At 32.0% G+C, this 27,073-nt stretch overlaps 1 protein-coding gene across 1 annotated transcript in view; it reads right to left on the bottom strand.

Annotated features, from left to right (window-relative positions):
• Ppfia2 (PTPRF interacting protein alpha 2) overlaps positions 1 to 27,073 on the bottom strand; it is a 430,243-nt gene that overhangs the window by 134,426 nt on the left and 268,744 nt on the right. The window contains exon 6 of the mRNA XM_048808220.1: positions 26,105 to 26,179. Within this exon, the coding sequence (XP_048664177.1) occupies positions 26,105 to 26,179 (75 nt within the window). The remainder of the gene's footprint in view (positions 1 to 26,104; positions 26,180 to 27,073) is intronic.

The raw sequence follows: 27,073 nt of genomic DNA, 5'->3' as shown, positions 1-27,073 counted from the left end.
CGATGTAGCAGTGTCCCTGTAGCATGCTCTTTTTAGGTCTTTAGGGAATAGACCAAGAAGGGGAATGGCTGGGTCAAATGGTGGCTCCATTCCCAGTTTTCCAAGAAATCTCCATACTGCTTTCCAAATTGGAAAATTAAAGTGGGACAAGAGAAGCAGTGCAAGCTAATTTAATTTTCATTTGATTTTTCTTTTTTTTTATTCAGAGAATCTAATGTATAGGACATTTCTGTGAAGTTTGATAAAGAAGGAAGATAAGAATTATGAGTTTAGAAGCTAAATTCCTAATTAAGAGCTACTGGCTATAATGATAGCTGTCACATGTTGGACATATATCCCCTGTATGGTGTGAGGTGATTTATATGCATTATCTTATTTACTATTTCCAATAATGTTGTATTTTGAGTACTTTTATTTTTATTTTACAGATGAGAAAATTAGCATAGAGTACGTAAATAATGTACTTGAGGTCATATATTAAAAGATACAACAGAGAACATTTTCTAATTTAAATAGAATTCTTTCAAATCTTATGCTTTTTAACCATTATGCTATAATACCTTTTGATAATTAATGAAATAATTCACTGAATACACCATACAAGTATTTATCTAGGTCAGGACTACAGATATGTGGTCTGAGAGCTATGGGATTTACCTACTTTACCTTGGCAAACAATTTGGAAGCTATCTTCAAAAACTGTTAGAAGATGTTCTCAATTATTTCTAGTAATAAAAATCTTACTGTCTACATTACTTATTATCATTTTTCTTGTAATTTTTGTGTGGCATAGGTATTTCAACTTATCTGGAAACTTTCCAAACTACTTTTGAAAATAAATCACATCCACAAAAACTCCCAAGTGCTAATTGGACAGGGACCCTCATTCTCATATTTTAAAATTCATATTTGCCTTCACCTATTTTACAACAATTTCCAAGCAGTATCCACATCTAATTAACAAAGATTCTTTTCATCTATTTTTACACCAGATTCAATTAACAATTCCAAGAGTGAGACTTACAGAAATCTCACCACACCAACATATAATTTGCTTCTACATAGATATTCTAATTCTAGCTGAATTCCATGCTTAGTTTACATTCAGATTGCAATACTCAAAAACAAACTAAAAAAAGAAACTAGCAGAATAGTAGAGCTTTACAATTCACACTGAAGCTAACTCTCCAACCACAATGGCTCAGATTTGTGTTGTTATGTGTTATTTAGGAAACAATAAATATTGGGACACTTATTCAGACGAATTAAGGATGCTGAACCAATAGTTATTTCACTTTCTAGTTCTGCTTTTGTAAATAAGATTTATAGACAACATATTAAAGCCCATGTGCAAAGCAACTTCATGTATCTGAGCAGTTTGCTCAGACTGCATATAACACTTATTTTAAGTGTTTTTCAGAAAACAAGGATAGACTGAAAAATTCTGAAATGGCATTGTTCTAGTAAATGACTAAATTCCTTTGGGATAAAAATCAGAGGTTTGACTAGTGAAAATTTGTCTTCTGTCAGTTAAAACTAAAAAGACAGATAATTAATCAATGATTTAATAAATGAATCCATTGATCCTAATGATTGATCAGATAGTTTGGAGGTGGAGAAAACAAGCCTCATTGTATGGCTGTTTGGTCAAGAATTATTCATTGAATGAATGAGAACATTCTATAGTCCTTTATTTTCAACTTCCTTACACTCTAGTTTTGGTTGACCAGTCTTCCCAATTCTTATACAGATGAATTGCCTAAGTGGTAAAATTTAAAAGTATGTTATTAGAAGGTTTTGGATGACCCTCTGATGGATATGCAGTACATGGAAAATACATGAATTTTTTTTTCCAAATTTTTATTGGAACTGGTTTTGCTTATGTAAAACCACAAGGATAATTTGACCATGGAATTCAAGATTAATTTTTAATAATGAAAATATTAAATATTAAATATCTTTAAAAAAAGAACTAAAATGCATATCTGTAAAATTCTGTGGTTTTAATAGTAATAAAATTTCAAACTATGGTTCGGTTAAATTTGTTTATTTAAGTGCATGCCCATGAGATCCACTTTCAACAATAGTAGTTTCAATAGTAGCTGAATTTTTAACATAATTATTGATAAATATTTCAAATGAAAATTGTGGCTCTCTACCATACTGTCTCCATTGTGTTCATCTTTCTAATCACTAATTCAGTCATTATTGAATCATATTTTCTGATACTCACTCTTTATTTTCACTTATTTCCACCATTGAAGTAGTTTCCTAATATTTAAAATGAGAATAAAATCAAACATTGGCATTTTTATTAGAGGCAACCAAAAGGCTACAGATGATACAAAACAATTTGAGTTGGCCAGAAGAATTACTGGACGTCATTAAGGTCCAGGACAGCCACCATAGTGAGTTAGTTGCTAAGAGTGGTTTAAGGTAGAAAAATAATAATATAAATTGAAAACGCTGTTAATGTAGGAAGTTCAAAAATTAATTTAGAGAAAGAAAAAAAAAGTCCTAAATAGTTTTCTAAAAGTGGCATTAGTAGGAAAACACAGGCTTGGCAATTTATATTCATCACTGAAAGAAAGCTAGCCTCAATTCAAAATATAAATAAGTAAATGCAGAAGTATGGAGGGGTGGACAGTGTTTATTAAGGTGAACAAATTTCACTGAGAAGGAAAACACCAGGGTAAAACAACTGCATTAATTCAGTGCTGAGTGCTGAGAATGTTGGCACTAACACAGGTGAAAGTTTTAAATTTTATGAAGGAATATGCTACAATCTCTATCACCCTAGAGGATGACATTGTTGGTAGCCCCCCACTATCCTGGAGAAGGCAGCAGAATCCTACTGAAAAAGTGAACTTGATGTCTCACAACAGGAAGAGCCAACAGAGCTTATTAAAGCTGTGAATTATTATAAGGTACTTCTTTGTACAAAATGGTATCTTCCTTTAGCCACACTCCCCACCATCATTTCTGTTTCTCTTCATACTCTCTAAAAATCAAAATACAAAGTATGCTGATTTGGCTTGGTCTTTAGCTGAAGGCAGAAAGGACAACTGATTGCAATAATTAACTCTCCTCCCACCTCAATAAAAAAAGAAAAGCAACAATGGGGAGACCAAGTTGTGCTGAGAAGAGTCAAAAGCAAATGAAATAATCCAATGAGTCCATATGTGATTAAATCACACAGCAGGACGTATGTTCTGTGAATACAAGTCCCTTTTCTCAAAAGTCTCATTAAGTGTTCATTTTTTTAATGAAATGTCTTAATATATGAGTAAAATTTCCCATTTTATTTATTTTATATATACTTGGCAATATTGGAATATTTTGAGCAAATACTGGTTATTAAATTTAAAATGTAAATCTACAGAATTCTAATCACATATTTATCTTTTGTTTATTCAAGTGTGAACCATTGGCTGTCAGGAATTTTTAGATGTTTTAGAATTAGCATTCTGTTTAATAGCCCAAACACTGTATAGTTCCATCAACAAAAATTTGAGTCTTTAAAAATGTCACATTAAAGTCAATCTGTCTGATGATGGACTTATTGATTTTCATATTCCCCTTTCAGCATCATGAGATTTGATCTTCTCAGCCAGGCATGCTTAAAACTATAAGTACATACTTGACTCTCTTTTCTTTTTGTTTTGTTTTGTTTTTCCCAGTCAGGGAGGAAGTGACAAAATTATAGGCTGTGTCCTGGAACTATTCTTTTTAGCTCTCTATTGTGGAAAGGGAAAGAGTCTTAAGGGAAAGAAAAGCATTTCAAAGTGCTTGAAAAGTACTTAAGAAAATGTAGAAGGCAGAAACAATATCCATTAGTCATCCTTGCATATAAAATAGCCAGCCAGGGAAATAAAAAGGATTTATCCATTTAGTTCCTTCCTTAGAAATAACAAAGGAAGCATACTAAACCCATTATTCTGAACAATTCTCATTAAAGTGATCCATTTTCTTGGGTTCTAATGGTAATTATTATGTGTTATATTCATCTGTATTCATTGAAATTTCATTTTTATGTCACTTTTAAGTGGGTTCATATTACAAAATGTCAGTAGGGGAAGGGGCACAACTTACATGCTCTTTATACAATTATTTTTATGAATAAAGAAAAGGAAGTTTACAATGAATGATAAACCTCTTCCTTTCCCCAGCACATTGCCACCTATTCAGTCCTACTGTGAGCAGAACACTCTGCCTATCTAGCTATCAGTCTAATCATCTTTGAAAGGGGTTAGACAATGTCATGTCTACAAAGATAAAAATGACATTATAAACATCATTAACACCAATCATTTTTACTGAAAGATTCTGTGGGCCAAGCAGAGTTTTAAGTTCTTTACATGTATTACTCATTTAAACCTCATATGAGATAATTTCTATTATTATGGTTAATTCAGAGAAAAAGGATAAGGAAATTGTCCATAGTGAAGAGTATACAATGGCAGAATCATTTAGAGAGAAACTTAATTGTCCTAGGTGGGGATTACAACCCCCTGTTGGAGTATGTTTGCTTCTTTCTTTATTAATTTTCACTTTTTTATTTTTTTGCTCAAGTAAGAATACATTTTATAGCATCAAATTAAATTTATATAGAGAGTGACTAGTTAGACTTGCCACTTTCCCTGAGCCTGTCCAAATTAATTTCTAACTACTCCTAACTAAATGCTTTAATAGAATATTTGATAATTTTTGGTTCTTCTCATTTCTATTATTTTAGGTTTGCAAGCTATAAATGGTTTTACATTTTTGAATGGTCAAAAAAACTGAAAGGAGGGTTGGGGCTTTAGCTTAATGGTAGAGTGCGTGCCTAGCATGTGTGAGGCCCTGGGTTTGATCCTCAGTACCACGCAAAAATAAATAAATAGAATAAAGGTGTGGTGAAAAAGTATTTTAAAAAACTGAAAGGATATAATATTATCTGATAAAAATTATAAGGAATTCAATTTTTAGTGTTCACAAATAATTTTTTATTGGGACGAAGCCAAACAAATTTGTTTATATATTGCCTGTGATTGCTTTTACTCCACAGTGGAGCTATAGCCTAAAATGTTTACCAGTAGGTTCTTTACAGAAATATGTTTGTCTGGTCTAGTAGTTCTTATCCATTTTTTAAAAAAGCAAAAAAAAACAAAACCAACAAATCATAAAAGCTTGTCAATCATATAGAAACACACGCACACACAAAAAATCTCTGAATGGCTTAAGTAATATTTAGCAAAAAGAACAAAACAAGAGTGATCATTATACCTGACCTCAAGACATATGACAAAATTATAGTAACCAATTATCATGGTACTGACATAAACCTCAACAAATATCAATAGAAGAGAATAGGTAATCCAAAAATGAATTCACACATTTATAGACAACTGATTTGAGACAAATCTATAAAAATAAACATTGGAGAAAGCTCAATATCTTCAATAAATGGCTTTAGGGAAACTGGTAATCCATATAATAAAGAATGAACTAGACCCATATCTCTCACCATATGTAGAGTAATTAAGTCAAAGAAATAAATTTTAGATCTGAAACTACTAAACCTCTAAAAGAAAACCTAGAGTAACTACTTCAAGACATTGTTATAGATAGCATTTTTTGGTTTTTGTTTTTTAAATGATCTCCAAAACATATGCAACAAAAGCAAAAATAGACAAATAAAATTAATATATAGCCAGGCACAGTGGCACATGCCTGTAATCCCAGTGGCTTGGGAGGCTGAGACAGGAGGATAAAGAGTTCAAAGCCAGCCTCAGCAACTTAGCAAGGCACTAAGTAACTCAGTGAAAGCCTGTCCCTAAATAAAATACAAAATAGGGTTTGGGATGTGACTCAGTGGTTAAATGCCCCTGAGTTCAATTTCTGGTACCAAAAAAAAAAAAAAGAAAAGAAAAGACAAATTGACTTAAATCCTCTAAGAAGCTTCTTTATCACAAAGGGGGGGGGAACTTAAGAGACATTGATAGAATGAGAGAAAATGTCTATGAACTTTATATCTGACAAGGGGTAAATATGAATAACATATTGAGACTTTAAACAACTAGCAAAAAAATAACCACACCCAAATAATACAATTAAAAATGGACCAAGATCTGAATATGCATTTCTCAAATGAAGACATACACATGGTCAATAGATATATGCAAAGTTACTAAATACCACTAATCATTGGGAAATGCACATTAAAATCACAAATAGAACCTCTCTCCAGTTAGAATGGCTGTTATCAAAAGACAAAGAATAACTAATGATATGGAGAAAGAGGAACTCTTATGCACTATTGGTGGATATATAAATTAGTACAACCATTATGGAAAACAGTATGGAATTTTCTCAAAAACAAAAATAGAACTACCATATGATCCAGCAATTACACTACTGCTTATATATCCAAAGGAAATGAAGTGAACTGTCAAAAAGACACCTGACCTGGAGCTGGGGTTGTAGCTCAGTATAGAGTGTTCACCTAACACATGTGAGGCCCTGGGTTTGATCCGCAGCACCACATATAAATAAATAAAATAAAGGAATTATAAACATACACACACACACACACACACACACAAAGACACCTGTCCTTTCAAGTTTATAGCTTCATTACTCATAATTGTCCCATATGGAGCCAACCTAAATTCCATCAATATATTAACACATATAGAAAATATGGTATACATAGATGATAGGATACTATTTAGCTATAAAAAGCATAAAATTATGTCACCTTCCACAACATGGGTGGGCCTGGAAAACATACATTTAGTGATATACGCTGTATATTGAAAGATGAACAAGAAATGTTCTCACTCATAAAAATCTAAAAAACTTGATCTCAAAGAAGTTGAGAATAGAATAGTGCTTACCAGAGACAAGAAAGTCTAATGGGGTGGAAGGAAAAAGAAAGGAATGTAAATAGGTACAATGCCATAGTTCGATAGGAGAAATAAATGCTAGTGTTCTATGGCACACCAGGGTGGATGTAATTGATAATAATGCATCATATATCTCAAAGTAGAAGAAAGATTTTTGAATGTACTCAGCGTAAAGAAATGATGAAAGTGTAATATACTGGATATGCTATTATCCTCGGTTGATCATTACCCAATGTATGCATGAATCAAAACATCACAATATCTCATAAATATCTATAAATACTATGTATCAATCAATAAAGTATTTTGTTAATCTTTTCAAGAAACCAACTCTCTTTCATAATTCCTTTATATTATTCTTTTCATCTCATTTCATTTTATTCTGCTTGGATTTTGGTTGCTTCTTTCCTTCTACGACTTTGAGTTCAGTTTTTGCTTTTATAGAATGTGAGATGCATCACTGGGTTGATTATTAGAGATTTCTCTATATTTTTTGTGTAGGCAATCATTGCTATAAAACTCCCTCTTTGTACTCCTTTTGTTGTCTACCACAGATCTTGGTATATTGTATTTCCATTTTCATTTGAATCAAGAAGTCTTCTAATATCCCTTCTGGCTTCTTTAATGACTTACTGTTCATTCAAAAGTTTGTTGTTTAGTCTTCATTTGTTTGTATAATTACTACAATTTATCTTGCTGTTGGTCTCTAGTTTCTTCCTATTGTGATCAGAGAAGATGTAGGATATTTAATTTTTTTTTGAATTTTTAAATATCTGTTTTGTGGCTGAAAGTGTTACATAAGCTGATAAAAAGAATGTATATTCTGCTTCTGCTGGATGGAATGTTTTGTATAATACAAATTTAATCTATAGCCAGAGTTAACCCTGATGATTCTTTGTTGATTTTTGTTTGGGTGATCAACTTCTTGGTAAAAGTGGAATATGCAAGTGCCCCATTATCATGGCATTAGGGCCTATCATTCCCTTTTGGTCTGGTATTGTTTATTTTATAAAATTGTGGCTTTGACATTCAGTGCACATAGATTTATAATTGCAGTACAGTCTTGATGAATTGAACATTTTATAGTGACCTTTGTCTTTTCTTACCGTTTTTGTCTTATAGTATATTTTGTCCAATATAAGTATTACTAGTCCTGCTTGCTTTGGGGTTCTATTTGCCTGAAATATTAATTTCCATCCTCATACCTTCAGTCTGTGTGTACAATGTAGGCAGCATATTTTGGGGTATTATATTTTAATCCAATTAGTAATTAAGTCCTTTAATTAGATAGTTAGGACTATTAGCATTCATAGTTATTATTGAAATGTACTGAATTTTTTCTGTCATTTTATTGAAGTTTTCTTGAATATTCTTTGTTCATTTCTTCCTCTCCTATTCATCTTTGTGGTTGTTGGTTTACTGATAAAATGATACTTATTTTTTCCTATTTCTCACTTGTGTATCTAGTTTTCTAGTGGGATTGGGATTTATACTTTCATGTACTTGGTGGTAATTAGCTTTCTTTCACTTCTGGGTGTAGGATTCCCATAAGCATCTTTTGTGAGGCGGGTAGTGGTCATGAATTCCCTTAATCTATTATTTTCATAAAATATCTTTATTTCTCCTCCAAATTTTGAAAGCTAGCCTTGCTTCATACAGGAATCTTAATTGTTAGTTATATTTTCAGGAGCTGAAATATATAATTCCATGTCCATAAGTCTTTATAGACTTTATAGACTATTTCTTAACAGACTTTATAGACTATTTCTAACATAGAAATCTTATGTTAGTCCAATGGGTTTATCACAAATATGACTTGTTACTTCACTATTTTAATTTTAATAGTCTTTCATTTGTTCTTTACTTTTGATGGCTTGATTTTAATATTTTGTGTGGAGGTTCTTTTCTAGTCATGTCTATTTGGTGTTAGAAAGGGCTCCTGTAACTGTATGCCCACGTCACTCCCAAGCTGTGGGGAATTTTCTGCTATTATTTCATTGAATAGGTTTTCTATCTCCTTAAACTTTATTTCTTCTCCATTGGATAGGCCAGTTATGCAGACATTTGATCTTTCAATTGTGCCCCAAAGATCTTGAATGCTGTCTTTATTCTTTCTTATTTTTTTTCTTTATATCTGTCTGGATGTAATATTGCAAAGGACCTTTCAGGTATTCTTTCCTAGTCTGTTGTTAAGGCTTCAACTGAACTCTTAAATCTAATTTTTAGAATTTTTCATTTCTAAGACTTGTTTGGTTCTTTTTCAAAGTCTCTTTTTTCTGAATTTCTCATTTATATTTCTTCAGTGTTTTTTTAAAATTTCATTTAAATATTATCTGAGTTACCTTGGATTTTATTGAGTTTTTAAAAAATAATTCTTTTGGATTATTTTATGGACGTTTCATCTACTCAATATCATTGGAATCTGTCACTAGAGACTTAAGAACTTTTGGGAGTGTCATGTTATTATTTCATATTTCTTGGGGTTTTGTGTTGAAATCTGTGCATCTGTTGGAATGGATGTCTTTTCTGCTTTTATGTGATGACCTTAGCAACTGGATTTTTCCTGATGTGTCTTGGGGTATTGGTTTGGTATGCAAAGTTGAGTTTATTTCTAGATGTAAAAATGTGTTATTATTTCCCTGAATCTTCCTTGTGTTAAGTGGGTTTGAGCACAGTGTTCATATATCTTAATGATTATGCTAAAATTAAAAAATTAAAAAACCACATTGTCTAAAAAAATTAAAATATTATCAACTTTTGACTTTCTAGTTTAAGTAATTGATGATAGTTCTTGAATTGATTATTATACTAAGAGTAGTAAAATGGTGGCTTTCTAATTCCATCTTTCCTGCAATATTGACTATCTTTAATTTTTTTGTAGAGAAGAATTTTCCTACACTTACTTGCATACTGCTTAACTAGACATTGTACAAGGGAAGCTTAATACTTTCCATCAAATTGTAACATTTAGAATAGAAAGTTGATGACTTAGCAAATACCAATGTTAAATGTGTTGGAAAGGAAGAGGCTGATAAACACAAGGAGGGAAGTTTTTCTCTCTCTCTCTCTCTCTCTCTCTCTCTCTCTCTCTCTCTCTTTTTCTCTCATTAGTTCTATTGTGAATTTGTCATTCTATATCAATACATATATATCTACTTCATTAATTTCAAAAACATAGTGTTTAGCCTGTCCTTGTTTATCATGAACAGTAAGTGACTATACTAAAATTTCTAGTGCACTATAAATGTACTGCAATTTTTATCTTTAAAAACTCTTTCTTTTTCTCTGTCTCTATTTTTCTTTCTATCCTGACTTAATAAAACTTCCATAACATATGTTCTGATTCTACTATAGTTTTTTACCTTCCTCTTTAATTCCCAGTGCAGTGCTTTCAGAATGAAAAATTGTATGCTGGCTTTAACAATATGTTATTAGCTAACAAAAGAGAGATTATTGACAGTAACTAAGTATTAAAAATATTTAATCAAGAATGAAAGATTAAGAAGATTTGTAACTATGTAGCAAAGGATTTGACCTTGTCCAAAATGAAGTTAAGCCTTGGTACAGTACTTAAGAAGCAACAAGTATCAAACCTGATAGAAGTATCTTTGTTTAAGTAGAAGGCTGTCCATGATGAGTCTTAAGTAAGGGAAATGGGATGGTCATACTTGATAGCCTTAGGTTGGGGCAGCTTATGCAATAAAGAACAATAATACAATTTGGGGTCTTTTGTTTCTCAAACTAGAGACTGAGACAAACAACATGGGTAATAAATAAATTAATCATATTATATAATGATACAACAATAAAATTCTGGACACCAAAGTTTGAATGAGGTTTCCTAGTTTGTAATACTCTGTCAACCATGGATTCTATAATAACACATCCTTAGTATAATGGAAACTATGCTTGGAACACTGCTAGACTCTGACCTTTGTTTTTCTTCCCTTGGCTGATTTTAATCCATATCTTCTACCTAATAAACCATCTCTGTGAGTATAATTTTCAATGAGTACTATGTATCTTTCTAGTGAATTATTGAAACTACAATTGGATCTTGGAATGACCTACACTTGCACTGATATCAGAAGTGAGGGGGGTCTTGTGGAGTACTATGTCTTTGGACTTTATAGTTTAAATAAGCTCTGGTCATGGCATAGGATAAATACAGTCTCTGATATAGTATTATTTGACTTAATAATATATTGTTTTTATGATGGTGGGGAAATGCTACATAATCAATTAAAATCACACTTAAAAATTTGGATTCTGATCTTTTCTCAGGCTAAGAATATGTTGTATGAGATTCTGTCACAATGATGAATAGGGGCAGGGAGCAGCAACTCTCAGTTGGCCACATGATAATAATGGTAAACAACTAATACTCCATAGTATAAAAGTATTTTTGATTTATGAAATTTCCAACTTTTATTGGGATGTATCCCCATCATAAATTGAGGAGCATCTGAAGTAGCTAATCAAATTGTGAGATATTTTTCTACCAAATTTTTTAAAATAAAGTCATTAGTAGTTAAATTATTAACTAAAAATGAAAGCAGTTAATACATCTCTTTTTTCATCTACTTCCTTTTAAACTCTAACAGTTCAACTATTTATAATTTCTGAATTTTTCAGTATTTCAGAACCACTGTACTTTCCCACCAAATAAAAAAATGGAAACAAGGAATTCTGCATGAATCCTCTAATCGTATTTTGTATAACTTGGGATCTCATGTTTTCTAATGTAAAACACAGGGGTCATTACAACAGTATTATTTATTTCAGGATCTAGGTCAGAGGCCTAATTACTGCAGTCTGCACAAAGGGAGAAGATTTGGATGAAAATTATACAATCTAGTATTCTAATTTTCCCAAACAAATGCAAATATATGGCTGCTTTAATGAATTTTTCTATGAAGTTAAACGTTTAATTTTATTCCAATTCTTGGCACTTTTTAAAAGTAGGCTAATTGAACTAATTGGTTTAATTCATGCCTTATTAATTTAGTTAAGACAAGTTTTATCTCTCTTTCAATATAATGAAGTTATGAGCCTTGAAATAATCCATGGAAACATAATAGGAAGATGTCATAATAATTTAACATAATGGGAGATTAACTGTTGATTTAGAAACATACACAATTTTTTTATATTTAAAGAAATTTTGTGATTAAGAGAAAGGCCAGACAGCACAGTGTCTACTGTTAAACACTCATTTGCAGAGTCAGACCTCTTGAAGTTGATTCCTGTTTTGAAGTGACACCACTCAGAACAATTCACTTAGCTTCTGTCTCAGGTTCTTAATTTTCAAAACGCTAATAATAATTTTTATTTTCGTCTATGTTAAGTATGATGGTTATCCAAAAAATATATGTGTTTAGGGAAGTGTATAGTGCTTAGCATCATCCCAAGTAATCACCCTCCAAAATTGTGTTTGATATTCTTTTTAAGAAACACATAAATAGTGAATTGAAAGACCATTGCAATGTAATGCTATGGTATCATCCTACAAACAAAAAAGTTATTTTAAAATCTAATAATAGGAGATTTAGTCCTAAGTAGAATGTAAAGTACTGTTATTTTGTTCACTGTCAAGTTCAAACTATCAACAGAAATGTGTTTTTAATCTGCTCAAATAATAATTAATGCTGGCCTTCTGAGAACAATTGTTTTCAAAATAACTTTTGTACATTAAGTTTCACAAAGTTTTTCCATGTATATTATCTCATTCATTATGTTATAACTCTGAATCATAGGCAGGCCCAAAATTTATTATAATTACATTTCTCAGATTAAAAAAAAATCGAGGGGTAGATAAGTAACATAAATTGCTAGGTGTTGCAGAAATAGTAAATAATTGATCTTGGACTAAAAATTGAACTTTCTGATTTTAGGTTTCATTCAAATAGTTTAAAAGATCAGTAATTCACTAAAAAAAATAGCCTTAAATTTAGTAAGAATACTCTCACTCAGAGAGGAATAAAATGGGTCAATGATGTCTATGATTAAAGTATTAATGTTAAATATGATCTTGCTGCTAATAGAAAAAAAGTTCAAAATCTCATGCAAAGATAAAACAACCACATCTGCTACTATTAAGAACAACAAATTCTATACTGTCATCAAAGAAAATATTCTAACCAAAACAGGAAAGAGTGTCTGAAAAGATTTGTACATAGACTTTCAATGTCTCATACACAACAGGCAGCAATTTTAACCTATTTTAGACAATTGCTTCATACAAGTCTTAGAAATAGCCCAAACAGTGGAAGTGGCAACAGCAATTTTCTTAGCTCTGTTTTCTTTGTTGTGTTTTAACATATGTTGTCATAAGACTCTTTGATTCCATTTTATTTGGAAAAGAGTCTTTTTACTGAAGCATATAATTATCAACAGCAAAGAGACATTTTCTATTGATGCTAATAACTTGAGTAATTTACATTTTATACAGTTATCTTTATAATAAGAAATCGTATGCCTTTTTGAATAAATACTGGTTTGACAAGGCTGAAACTTTTGGGTTTACCAACAAAAGAAAAAAAGAACATCGTTAAATCATCATTCAAATCTACTGTGAAATATAACCAATCAACAACTCTATAATTTTATAACTCAAAATTCCAACAGGAAGAATCGGTTCCCAATAATTTTGCAGCAAGCTAAAAACCTAGTCTCAGAGTGTTTTACATTGTCTTCAAGGGATGAAAGTTGAGCTGCAAGGATATCATTGCCGAATGCAACACTGCTTGTCATTAAACAAATACTCCTTCTTGGTAAGTTTAGCCATGATGATTCACTTTGATTGTTAATAAAACAAAACACCTTTATTTTACTTTTTAAGAATATTAATTCAAAGTTGGCAGGAATTTACCAATATGCTTATTACTGATGAAAACAAGCTAATCAGATGAATGAGATTTATGTGCTTTGCATAAACATGTGGGAAGCTGGAAAGCTATTATAAGGTTAATCATTTTTACAAAGCAATGGTAGACATGCAAAATTAAGTCTGTTTTTACCTCACTTAAGTGAGAGAGAGAATTACAAGAACCAAAACTGAATTGTTTGCAAAGGGGTCTACCAAAAGAAATGATTTTCATTTTTAGAATTTTGAAAAAAACTTAATAACTTCTGCAGTGGTCTCTTTTTTTGTACATCTGTAGCTTTTCTGTATGGACATGGCCATTTTAATTGGAAGTGAAAATTGACAGTCATTTCACTAATTCTGCACATCAATGGCCCTAGACTTTCAAATGAATATTGATATTTGCTCCCTTTATGTAAATTCCTTAATAAGTACAATCTCTCATTTTCCAATTGTTTTTCCGATCATTTTCAGCTTTTTAAGTTTCTTTAAAACTAAATATAGCTGAATTGTACATGGATTTCAGAAGTTTCCTAAGTTTTTACCCTTGTAAAGTTTTAGGGAAATATATTATTTCTGATTTTTTTTCTGAGTGACCAAAGTCATAACAGAAAAGGTTAGTTTCATGCTTACATCTCCTCCTTTTGAATTGGTATTACTAAAATAACTTTATAGATTTAAATAAGGACATATGACATATACATGTTGTTTCAGTTGGTATGGTTTGTAATAAATTGGCTTTTATCTAATTTGCTGTGGTAACCTTATGAGAACTCCCTGAGTCTACCATGACACACTAAATTTTTTTTGCTTAGTCTTATTGACTCAATGTCATGTTCAACGTGATCTTGTTCTTAGTCTCTTTAAGCTCTTAAACAGGTAGTTTCTACCTCCCTTAGTAGCTGTTTCCTTGAGAAAAAAAATCTTTCTGATAAAATCCCTCTGTCTTCCTTTCTCTCCAAATCAAAATCTATTCATCACTACACTATCAGTGGTTTCCCTTCATTCATTTTGCAAAGGAAATATTTCTATTACTTGTGATTGATCATGCTTACCCTCCACTGTTTGTCTATCAATAATCCATTCTCCTTTGTTCTTCCTTTCTTTCCATTGACTATAAACATTTTCATTTCTCTACCATTCTAAGAAGGCTATCTCTCAATACTGCTCCAACTCATTCAACTTTCACCCTCCCATCCTTCTCAAAAGAACATTACTTATCATCTTGTCTCCCTTCCTAAACTTCTAATTGACTCATAAATTCTGTTCATCACAGTTATTATCCTTTCTTTATAGTTTATTGAAATCATCCTTGTAAACATTTCCAGTGACCTTCTTATTGTAAGTCTAATCAATCCATATAGGACAAAATCCTTCATGCTTTCATTAAACACTTGACATAGTTGACCACCTCTGACCTAAACATTTAAAACTCTCTCTCTCTCTCTCTCTTTTTCTGACTTTCACGGGGTATCCCTCTCTCTGTCTCTCTCTCTCTCTCTCCCCCCCCACCCCGCCCTTCTGTTCAGTGACTTGATTTCTGGATTCTCATATCTCTCTCTCTCTGCTTCTTTTCAGCCTCTTATTTTTTTTTAGGGTAGCTTCCACCTATGCTTACATTTGTTCATTTTTTCCACTTTTCCTTCATTCCCATGCATTAAATGTACTGGTTCTTTATCCAATTTCAATATTGTTATCAAGCTCCTTAATACATTTTGAGTTAACTTTTGTGAATGGTGAGAGAAAGGGATTCAGTTTCATTTTGTTGCATATGGATTTCCAGTTTTCCCAGCACCATTTGTTGAAGATGCTATCCTTCCTCCATTGCATGCTTTTAGCCCCTTTATCGAATATAAGATAGTTGTAATTTTGTGGATTGGTTTCTGTGTCCTCTATTCTATACCATTGGTCCACCCGCCTGTTTTGGTACCAGTACCATGCTGTTTTTGTTACTATTGCTCTGTAGTACAGTTTGAAATCTGGTATCGCTATACCTCCTGATTCACACTTCCTGCTTAGAAATGCTTTTGCTATTCTGGGTCTTTTATTTTTCCATATGAATTTCATGATTGCTTTATCTATTTCTACAAGAAATGCCGTTGGGATTTTGATTGGCATTGCATTGACCCTATAGAGAACTTTTGGTAATATCGTCATTTTGATGATGTTAGTTCTGCCTATCCATGAACAGGGTATATTTTTCCATCTTCTAAGATCTTCTTCCATTTCTCTCTTTAGGGTTCTGTAGTTTTCATTGTATAAATCTTTCACCTCTTTTGTTAGGTTGATTCCCAAGTATTTTATTTTTCTCTGCGTCTGATAGAAGAAAAAGTTGGCTCCGATCTACATATTGTGGGGTCAGCTCCAAATTCCTTAGTGGGACACCCATAGCACAAGAGTTAATAACAAGAATCAACAAATGGGACTTACTGAAACTAAAAAGTTTTTTCTCAGCAAGAGAAACAATAAGAGAGGTAAATAGGGAGCCTACATCATGGGAATAAATTTTTACTCCTCAAACTTCAGATAGAGCCCTAATATCCAGAGTATACAAAGAACTCAAAAAATTAAGCAATAAGAAAACAAATAACCCAATCAACAAATGGGCCAAGGACCTGAAAAGACACTTCTCAGAGGAGGACATACAATCAATCAACAAGTACATGAAAAAATGTTCACCATCTCTAGCAGTCAGAGAAATGCAAATCAAAACCACCCTAAGATACCATCTCACTCCAGTAAGATTGGCAGCCATTATGAATTCAAACAACAACAAATGCTGGCCAGGATGTGGGGAAAAGGGTACACTTGTACATTGCTGGTGGGACTGCAAATTGGTGTGGCCAATTTGGAAAGCAGTATGGAGATTCCTTGGAAAGCTGGGAATGGAACCACCATTTGACCCAGCTATTGCCCTTCTCGGTCTATTCTCTGAAGACCTTAAAAGAGCGTACTATAGGGATACTGCTACATCCATGTTCATAGCAGCACAATTCACAATAGCTAGACTGTGGAACCAACTTAGATGCCCTTCAATAGATGAATGGATTAAAAAATGTGGCATTTATACACAATGGAGTTTTTCTCAGCACTAAAAAATGACAAAATCATGGAATTTGCAGGGAAATGGATGGCATTAGAGCAGATTATGCTAAGTGAAGCTAGCCAATCCCTAAAAAACAAATGCCAAATGTATTCTTTGATATAAGGAGAGCAACTAAAAACAGAGCAGGGAGGAAGAGCATGAGAAAAGGATTAACATTAAACAGGGAGGAGAGGTGGGAGGGAAAGGGAGAGAGAAGGGAAATTGCATGGAAATGGAAGGTGACCCTCATTGTTATACAAAATTACATATAAGAGGATTCGAGGGAAAGGGGGAAAAAATCAAGGGAGAGAAATGAATTACAGTAGATGGGGTAGAGATAGAAGATGGGAGGGGAGGGGAGGGGGGATAGTAAAGGATAGGAAAGATAGCAGAATACAACAGTCACTAGTATGGCAATATGTAAAAACGTGGATGTGTAACCGATATGATGCTGCAATCTGTATATGGGGTAAAAATGGGAGTTCATAACCCACTTGAATCAAATGTATGAAATATGATATGTCAAGAGCTTTGTAATGTTTTGAACAACCAATAAAAAAATAAATTAAAAAAAATAAAATAAATATTGTTGCAATGATAACATGGAATAATATATGTGATGTGATGGCCGTGATCCATATGTCCCTAAACCCCCAGAAGTAAATCCGGTTCTTCTGACTCCTCTTACTGTCCCACATTCTGCTGCATGTTAATTGAATCTCATTTTTCTATGCAATTTCTTTCATTTTTCCTTAGAAAACAAACTTCAGAGATAGGCTGATTGTAGATGAGGTAAAATTAAATGTTAATTTCCTTAAGATAATTCTACGTGAAAGTTGCTCAATGCAGTGATTAGACTAAGCATACATAGAGTAAAAGCAATGGAAAAAAAAAAAAGGATAGTTCAGGCTACAACTAAACATGCCAGTTCTTTTTATATATAATGCATTCATGTGGAAGAAGCTTTTAAAATAAACACGTCTGTGTATTCACTGCAAATTAGTCTGTCAATTAAATTTTTATAGGCGCTTCTGAATAATCCATTTTGTCTCACTTAATTAAATAATTAAAGAAGTATATGGGCTTCAACTAAAGGGGAACAGATTGTTAGGATATTATCTATTCCTCTCTTTGCACTGGCATTTAGTGCACTTTTTGTTGTTTTTCCAATTTTAGGCAATAACAAAGATGCTTTGCAAGAAATAAGGAATTTATGGTATTTATTGTATCTAAATAATTTGGATTCACTTTTTTAGAATGATAAACTAGAAAATGTCTCCATTGTTAACACAATCTATCTATGTGGGGGGCATTCACACCATAAATGTACAGCAAATTTTCGTTACATATATATTTATTTATAATATTTTGACTCCTTCATTTTTATCTGTCATTCTTAAAAGAACATACAAAATGCTGTATAGTTTGTTAATTTCTGCTTTTGGGTCTTGATTGTTTTGAGAAATCATAGTGATTCTTTTAAATCTAAACTTTAATTACAATATCTTGACCATCATATGCTTTTTTTTTAATCTTTAACTTTTCAAAATACCCCTTATCTGTTAAAATTGAAAATAAGATCGTCCCTTTTCTCAATAGAAACTTCTGTTGGCTCACTACTATCTACAAGACAAAGTCTAGGCTCCAGTACCACCCAGCTCAGATCTTCCTGTCTCTGCAACCTCAATCCCATCTCTGCCCACTTCCCTTCTCTTACATTAAGTCCATCCCATAAGTTCTTTTCTGCTACTGCTTAAATTCTGGGTAAAATCCTTTATTTCATTAGGAAGACTTTTGTAACACCATCTAGTCTTTCTCATTTCCAGACATACAATAGATCACTTCCTTTTGTAGTTCTACTAAATTTTGTACCTACTTTCATTTTCAGGTTAGTCATATTTTGTTATAGTTGTATTTATTGCAGTAAAATATACGTATCATAAAATTTACTAGACACCTTTAAGCTTGCCATTCAAAGGCATTAAGTACATGCACATTGATATACAACTATTGCCATCATCCAAATTGAAATATAATACACATTAGACACTAACTCTCCGTTACAATTAAAACACATCTATTTCCGATACTACACTAGAGAGCAGAACTAATTCTTTGTTTTATTTTTACCCAGTGCTTAATGCAATATCTGACAGACAAAAGATGTCTAATAAATGTGAACTGAAGTGTTGTAATCAAAATAGCACATCAAATCATTGGGCTAGCTAACCATATCAGATCATACCGACTTCCCTGCTTTACTTCACCTCAACCCTTATTTTAACCAAAAAAAAAAAAAAAAAACCAACAAAAAACAACAACAACAAAAACCACAGAGAAACAAGAAACAAACAAACAAGAAACAAGGACATACTTTCAAGGGATTTCACATTACCAAAAGAAAATAAAGCAAATAAAAACAAAAAACAAAAAACAAGAACAACAACCAAAAAAATAATATAGATACATAGATAGATAGATGGATAGATAAATATTTCTAGCACTTTCTATTTTCACAAAGTATGAAAACCAAAATTTTAGCATGGCATTCAGAGTTCTTTCAACCTTTTAGCCTCCTCTTTCACTGCTTTGCACCCCTGACTCTTATCAACACATCATCTTCTATTTTTGAAAAGGGGAGTTTCCGGTTTTCCTAATCATTCTGTCTTCTCAGCTGACATGCTTTCTCAGTTTTGAAAATGTCATAGTCTTCCTTCTAGGAAAGTTCACACAAATTAGTGTTCTTACCCTTTTCCTCATAATAAATGCTCTCCTCCTCTCCTTTGCACTTTTTTACCTATATTTTGAATGCGTTTTATTATATCTTAGTTATGTGGTTTTATGCCTGGTTCTTTTAATACAGGGTAAGTTAATGAAAATATGCATAATAAATAATAATAAAGATTTATTTTATTTTTTACACTCTCTTTTTAGAAACTCCTCAAATTTTCTGCACATTTTTGGTGCTCAATCACACACTGAAAGAAAAAAAATAAAATACCTTGTCCATTTTGTACAAATGATCAACATATTGCTGTTCATTGAACATGTCTGAGTTTATTCCAACTATCCACTTAGGAGATAGCTATGGAACAAATGAATATATTGGTCAAAATGAACTATACACAGGGCAGTTTGACAAATATACTTTGATTACAAGGCTCAAATCACTGTACTGAGTGAAATAAATACAAATGAAAAAGATGTAGTCTATTTTTTAGGAAACCAATGAACTAGGCTTAGTCAAGTATAAAATTAACTGTAATAATTTGTTAAAGATCCATATTTTGTGCTTAAGTAATGAAATTTAGCAAGTTCAACTGTGGAGAAAAACTAGTTGATGAGGAACCATAAAAGATTGCATTAAATGCCAATGTCTAAATGTAAGCTTGTTCACAATAAAGGAAAAAAATCAAGAATGTTAAGAAGAGAGACCCTATAGAATGGTACAAAATCTTTTATACCTGCATCTCATTTAAAGCATTAATCTCCAGGATGTATTAAGAACTCAAAAAAATTAAAACCAAGAAAATAAATAACCCAATCAATAAATGGGCAAAGGAACTGAACAGGCACTTCACAGGATAAATATGACTGGTCAACAAATATATGAAAAAAGGCTCAACATCTCTAGCAGTTAGAGAAATTCAAATTAAAACTACACTGATATTTCATCTCATTCTAGTCAGAATGTCAATTATCAAGAATACAACTAACAATAAATGTTGGTGAGGATGTTGGGAGAAAGGTACACTCATACATTGCTGGTGGGACTGAAAATTGGTGTAACCACTTTGGAAAGCAGTATGGAGATTTCTCAGAAAACTTGGAATGGAACCACCACTTGACCCACTCCTTGGTATTTACCCAAAGGATTTAAAATCAGCATACTATAATGACACAGCCACATCAATGTTTATAGAAACTCACTTCACAAAGCTAAACTATAGAACCAGCCTAGGTGTCCTTCAAAAGATGAATGGATAAAGAAAATATGGTATATATACACAATGGAATATTACTCAGCCATAAAGAAGAATGCAATTATGGCATTTACTGGTAAATATAAGAAACTGGAGACTACCATGCTAAGGGAAATAAGTGAATCTCCAAAAACCAAAGGCCAAATGTTCTCTCTGATGTGTGGATGCTAACTCACAACAAGGGGGTGGGGGCAGTAGGGAAGAATAGAAGTACTTTAGATTAACAAAGGGGAATGAAGGGATGGGAGGTGGGATGGGAATAGGAAGGAGAGTAACTGCATTGGACATTACTTTCCTATGTTCACACACAAATACATGACCACTGTAATTCCTCATCATGTACAACCAGAAGAATGAGAAATTGTATTCCATGTATGTATAATATATCAAAATGCATTCTACTGTTATGTATAACTAAAAAGAACAAATACAGGAAAATATTTTTAAAAAATTAAGAAAAAATGACCTTAAAAGAGGAAGTATGATTTTGACTGATGGATTGGTGTTGTGGAGACATTCCAGGGGACAGATTTACATGGGTGACATTTTGAGCCTGGAAAATTGACTGCTTTCAAAATCAATGCATGGTCTCATTTAATAAGACCTTAGAACAGCTGTCAAGACAAGAATAGTAATGAGAGTTAAAACTGCATTTGTAGGTTAGGGTCATTGAAGAGATTTTTGATGGAATATTACAAGTATATGGAATATGTCCTATCATTAACGTACATTAATATCACATATATCACTGTTATTAATATAGAGTATATTGCATGTAACTCTATTTTATAGGTCAGAATTATTATGTTTTGGATGTGAGGTAGCCCCTAAAATCTCATGTGTGAGACAATGCAAGAAGGTTTAGAGAAGAAATAATTGGGTTATGAGAGCTTTAACTATGAGTGAATTAATCTACTGATGGAATTAAGTTAGTAGTAACTGAAGGTGGGTAGGGTGTGGTTGGAGGGGTTGGGCATTGAGCGCATGCCTTGGGGTGTATATTTTGTATCTGGTGAATGAAATATCTCTCTCTGTGCTATTGATCATCATGTGAGCTGCTTCCCTCCACCACACTCTTCTGCCATGATATTATGCCTTACCTTGAGCCCTGAGAAATAGAGCCGGCTGTCTATGGACTGAGAACTATGAAAGTGCAATCCCCCAAATAAAAGTTTCCTCCTCTAAAATTGTTCTTGTCAGGTCTTTTAGTCATAGCTGTGAAAAAGAATATATTACAAAAAACTAATTGAGGTTCAAGTTTAACCTTTCAGAATTATGTAGTAGAAAGGGATAGTAGACAAGGATAGATAAAAACCTACTGCAAGAGCCCAGGTGAGAATTAAAAGAGATCTGAACAATCACAATCTTAGTACATATGGGAAAAGATGAGAGTAGATGGATGTAAGGAACAATGGAACAATTCATTTGTATGTATAGATTGGAAGTGCCTGAATGTAGAGATCTGAGACAAAATCTCATATTACCACATCATGATATAGAACAGAACAGTAGTACATTAAGAGAAATAACTCCTTTTGTTTCATCTGTTAAGTAATTATACCTCCTAACTGCCAGAATTATTGTGCTAACATATACATATATAGCAGAAAGCCTAGAGATTTAGTCAGTAAACATTATTATTAAATGTTCAATAAAATACCTAGTAATAATGTTATTAATGAAAATAACTGACTTTAAAATGTCTTTGTTATCTTATTTTTTTAAGAATAATGAAAAGTTATAAAGTAAAATCCAAACACTACAGAAATATAATGGCATGAGTACTTTCAAACAGCAAAGACAATAATAAAAGTTTGGTATTTATAGACAAAATATTTTTCTCTTCCTACAGAATAGAAATATACACTACTATTATTTCTGTTTGTAAAACAAAACTGGGATTATTCTAAACAACTTTATCCTTTTTATGTAGAAGAATATTTTGGAGCTCTTCCCAGAACAACAAAGAAATATTTCTTGTTCTGTTTAATAAGGCTACTTACTTTATTACATTAGTGTAACTATATAGAATCTAAGGAAACATCAGGAAAAGTGGGTGGAGGTTCAGGCCCAATTAAAGCAGATGATAACTTTGTGTAAATTAGAAAACATGTTCCCATAGGTGTTTACAATTTCTTTGGTGCATGCACTGATTAGCCAACTCTGAGCTGAATTTTGATCCCTGCCTTTGTTTCAGGTTGGACACTTGTGACAGAGAATAATATATGGAACCTGTCAAGTGGTCTTTGAAATCTCTTCTGGAACTTAGAAGGCAGCATGAATCTCAAGCTGTAGAGTTTGGTTTCTTTTCAACAGAAATCATAGTTGAGGCCTTGGATGGGTAAGAATAAATGAGAAAGATAGAAGATCTCCAAAGGGAAGATTATATAAAAAAAAATTATTGAAGAGTGATAATTCCAAATCCATCTGTGAGAATGGAACAAGGAGATCCAGAGACAGCGAAAAAATAATGCATAAACAATAAAATAATCTCTATTCAAGTCACATGATAAACTTCTAGTCTGTCAGCTTTTCAGGCTACATATTCACATGTATGTATGAATATATCAAGGTATCACTCACAATCTGAGTCTCTGCTCTCTGTTTTCTGTTTTCTAAATTTGGGAACTGAATTCATTCAGAAAACTGTTTGGATAAATTCCCTGCTGTCTGAACTGTCACTCACCACCAGAAACTGAAGAAGCAGACAGATTCTGACAACATAAGGTACTCACTCTCCAAACTTACTTACTATATGAGCTCAAGACACAAGTGAATTTTAAGGCGCACTTGTATATACATTTAAATTTCATTTTAAAATCTGGAGCATCGAGTAAAATTTCCTCCAGCCCATTGTTTATTCAGCCATATGCAGGAATTTAGTTCTAGTGGTTAATTATTGTATCTACATTACATATTTTTGTTGGGCTCTTAATAATGTGCTCTTGAACAGATTTAATTTTATTGCCATGAAAATTGTTTTCTTAAATATTTTCAATTGCTTCTTCTAACAAGAAAACTTCACCAAGTTTCCCCTTTCTAAAGCTGATAATAGTGTGATTTTTCCTAAACTTTTTTTGTCAAGTTTCTAAATTTATCTTGTTTTCAGTATGTTAAGTTTTACTTATAGAGATTTATTGTACTACTTGCTATTAGTACAAGAATGAAGGACTCAAATTTTAGTGTCACAATGTTTTAGCATTTCATTTTGAAATATTAATTTTACTATAAAGTAAAAGTTGACTTTTTTACTTTCTGAAAAATAATAATTATTTCTAAGAATGTTTTCATTAGAAAATATTTTTTGCTGGGTCTGTGACTTCTTAACTAGGGTTTCTGTTTAAGACACATGGATACTATAAACAACAATGAGAAGAAAACATAGTTAAGTTAATAATAAGTACAACAAATGTTTTTCTCTTACTTTTATAAATTGTTTAAAATAAAAAAGTATTCAAAAAGGTTTCAGTAGATATAAAAATAATGTTAATTAAAATTTGTTTTATCTATGTATAAGCAATCAAACATGGTACTGCCTATAAGAGACTAAGAAAATAATTTAGGGCTAAAACTAAATTACAGAAACAGTTAAAGTCTCTCCTATACCTTTGTTCTCAATTGTTCTCTCATTTTAGGTATAATTGAATTAACTATTCCATTGATATTTTTGGAGCAAATTTTTAAAGCCTCACTTGAACAAATGGGATATTTTTATTTCTTTAGCTAAGTGGTCTCACCACACTTTTGTTTATGATAAAAACAAATTCCATCATTGCCATATTCAGTGATACTTTAATATTAGTTGTCATCAAAACTTTTGCTTACCATTATCAATAAAATATTTCAAGGAATGCACTCAATATTAGTGTATATATTTATCGTATATGAAAATCTATTAACATTGATAAAATACAAAATGAATATACATGTAACACTGTCTACTTTAAACCCCCAGATATGTATACTCTCATTTGTAGATAATTTATCTGTTTCATACATAAAAGGACTGAATATCTCATCTTGTTACCCAGTATCTCAGAGGTTGTTTTCTTCTATAATGACTGAGAGGCACCTTATTTCTTTTTCTTTTTCTACTTCTTCTTCTTCTTTTTTTTTTTTTGGTCCTATCCCAAACCATTCTGTCTGCTAAGCTGAATCTGTTCATCAAAAGTTTTTTTCTTCTCTTTTACAAACTATTATATCACAATTTATACTTTTAACATGAAAGCCTTTAATTTTCCTGGAACTTACTCTTCCTAGAATTAAAATTCATAATTTTTCAAAGTTTAAATTATTATTCCTGGAGTAAACATAAACATATATAAACTTGTCTAGTTGATCTGGTTTATGGTAAATAACGTGGGAGTTTGTACTGGATATGATTTTTTGTGTTGTTTGAAATGTATATTTGTGTACACCATGTGTATGTAAATGTTATCTTGTTAGGAATATCTTTTTATAAGACTTATCATTGCTGATGCTAACTTCTTATACCCTTAATTACTAAAAGCAGAAATATTTGCTGAATAATTTTAGTTCTGTCTACTACTAGAAAAACCAATGTTACCTTACTAGAATTTACTTCTGGGGGCAAAAGTAGCCTTATAAGTAAATGTTAAAGAGATGAGTTTATTTTAGTTGCTGAAAATATTTGTTTCATGGGATATGTGTTGCATTTGTGTGTTATGTAAGCTCATTTATGCACTAAAAATTAAAAAAAGCAAAACCTTCTAAAATGAAAGCAACTCTTTAAATCTTGAAGAGAAAATTTAAAATGTTTTCTTAACAATTTGGAATTATAGCAAAATATGTGGATCAATAAAGCCACTAGGCATGGGCACATGGTTTTTGAAGATATGAATAGGCAGGAACTGAGGCAGAAATAAGTGTGTGTGCGCGTGCGCGCGCACGCGCGCCTGTGTGTATCTAAAGAGTTAACTTCATTTATAAGATTTTCTAAATTTAACAGCTATTTGACATATTTTCAAATATGGGGGCCATATTTTGCTTCTTGAAAGGACTGGTATTCTGAAAGTAGTTTTCCTAAGTCTCTATCTTACTAACTCTTGATAATTATCCTTTGGTCTTCTAGTGACAGAGCTAAATAACCAGAAATCAGAAAGCAAAATTTTGGAAACTAGTTTGAAAAGGCCTTGTTCAATGGTATATGCAGAATGTAATTTATTTATTTTTTGTGACAGTTTTAATAAAAGTGACGTGAAACACAAGGGACATAATGTTAGCGATATTGCACCTCAAAAGAGGAGAAAGCGCAGTATGTTACCTCCTGATTAGCAGCAGCTAGTTCTTCTTCCAGTGCAGAGACTCTTTCTAAAGAAACCCTCAGTCGCTCCCTTACCTAGAAGAAAAATCAAAATATGTGCAGTAATGTACATCCCATGCATATTAAACTGTGCTGAACCCATCATTAACATCATCAGAGACAATTTGGCAAATAATAAAGTATTTATAGCCCTAAGTGCCCAGAATAATAAACTTGGCAGGAATACTATGAATACATTGTCACCTCGTAGAATCACTGTATCAAGGGATTTTCTTGTAAGCAAATCCTTTTGATGGTTCACTGATAGAACTTCCGATGGGGTTGGAGATTGACTGGTCTTGTTCTCAATTCTGATTCATAGTAAAGTATATTATGAATTCATCTGAAAAATAGTCACTGATTAAGCATAAAAAATAGGCAAATTTTTCTGTTTCTTTAAGTAAATTTTCATTTGATGTTTATATTGTAACATTAAAAATGATTTGTCTAAAAGCAAAGTGTTCTAAGAACCTGAAACATGTTTATTACTCCTACGTTTTGTATTAGTTTGAAGTCTATATAATTTTTGAGGGATTACAAAGTGCTTTAAAATTCCCAACTATCTTCCAGATTTCAAAGGCTGAACCATATATTTTGTAGATCCAAAAACTGCATCTTTCAGTTTGAAAGTAATTATGATTAACACATATTTCACACATAAATGAAATTCCAAGAAGTTTCTTTGACTCTGGCTTTTCTCTAACTTCTAAAATTGTTTTATTGGCTGTATGTTTAAACCTATAGATGTTCTATACATTGTATTTATCACAAGTAAAATATTTAGAGAAAAACTGCTGAATCAAAATGAATGACTAGAGTGGTTTAGTTTTCCTTCAAAAACATCAAATTTACAATATTAAGATGCAGTTGAGTTCTCCAGCTCAACTCAACTGCATCTTAATATTGTAAATTTGATGTTTTTGGAAAAAA

Source organism: Marmota marmota, unplaced genomic scaffold, assembly GCF_001458135.2.
Source record: "Marmota marmota marmota unplaced genomic scaffold, marMar, whole genome shotgun sequence".
Classification (NCBI taxonomy): domain Eukaryota; kingdom Metazoa; phylum Chordata; class Mammalia; order Rodentia; family Sciuridae; genus Marmota; species Marmota marmota.
This window is presented reverse-complemented; position numbering and strand designations above follow the sequence as displayed.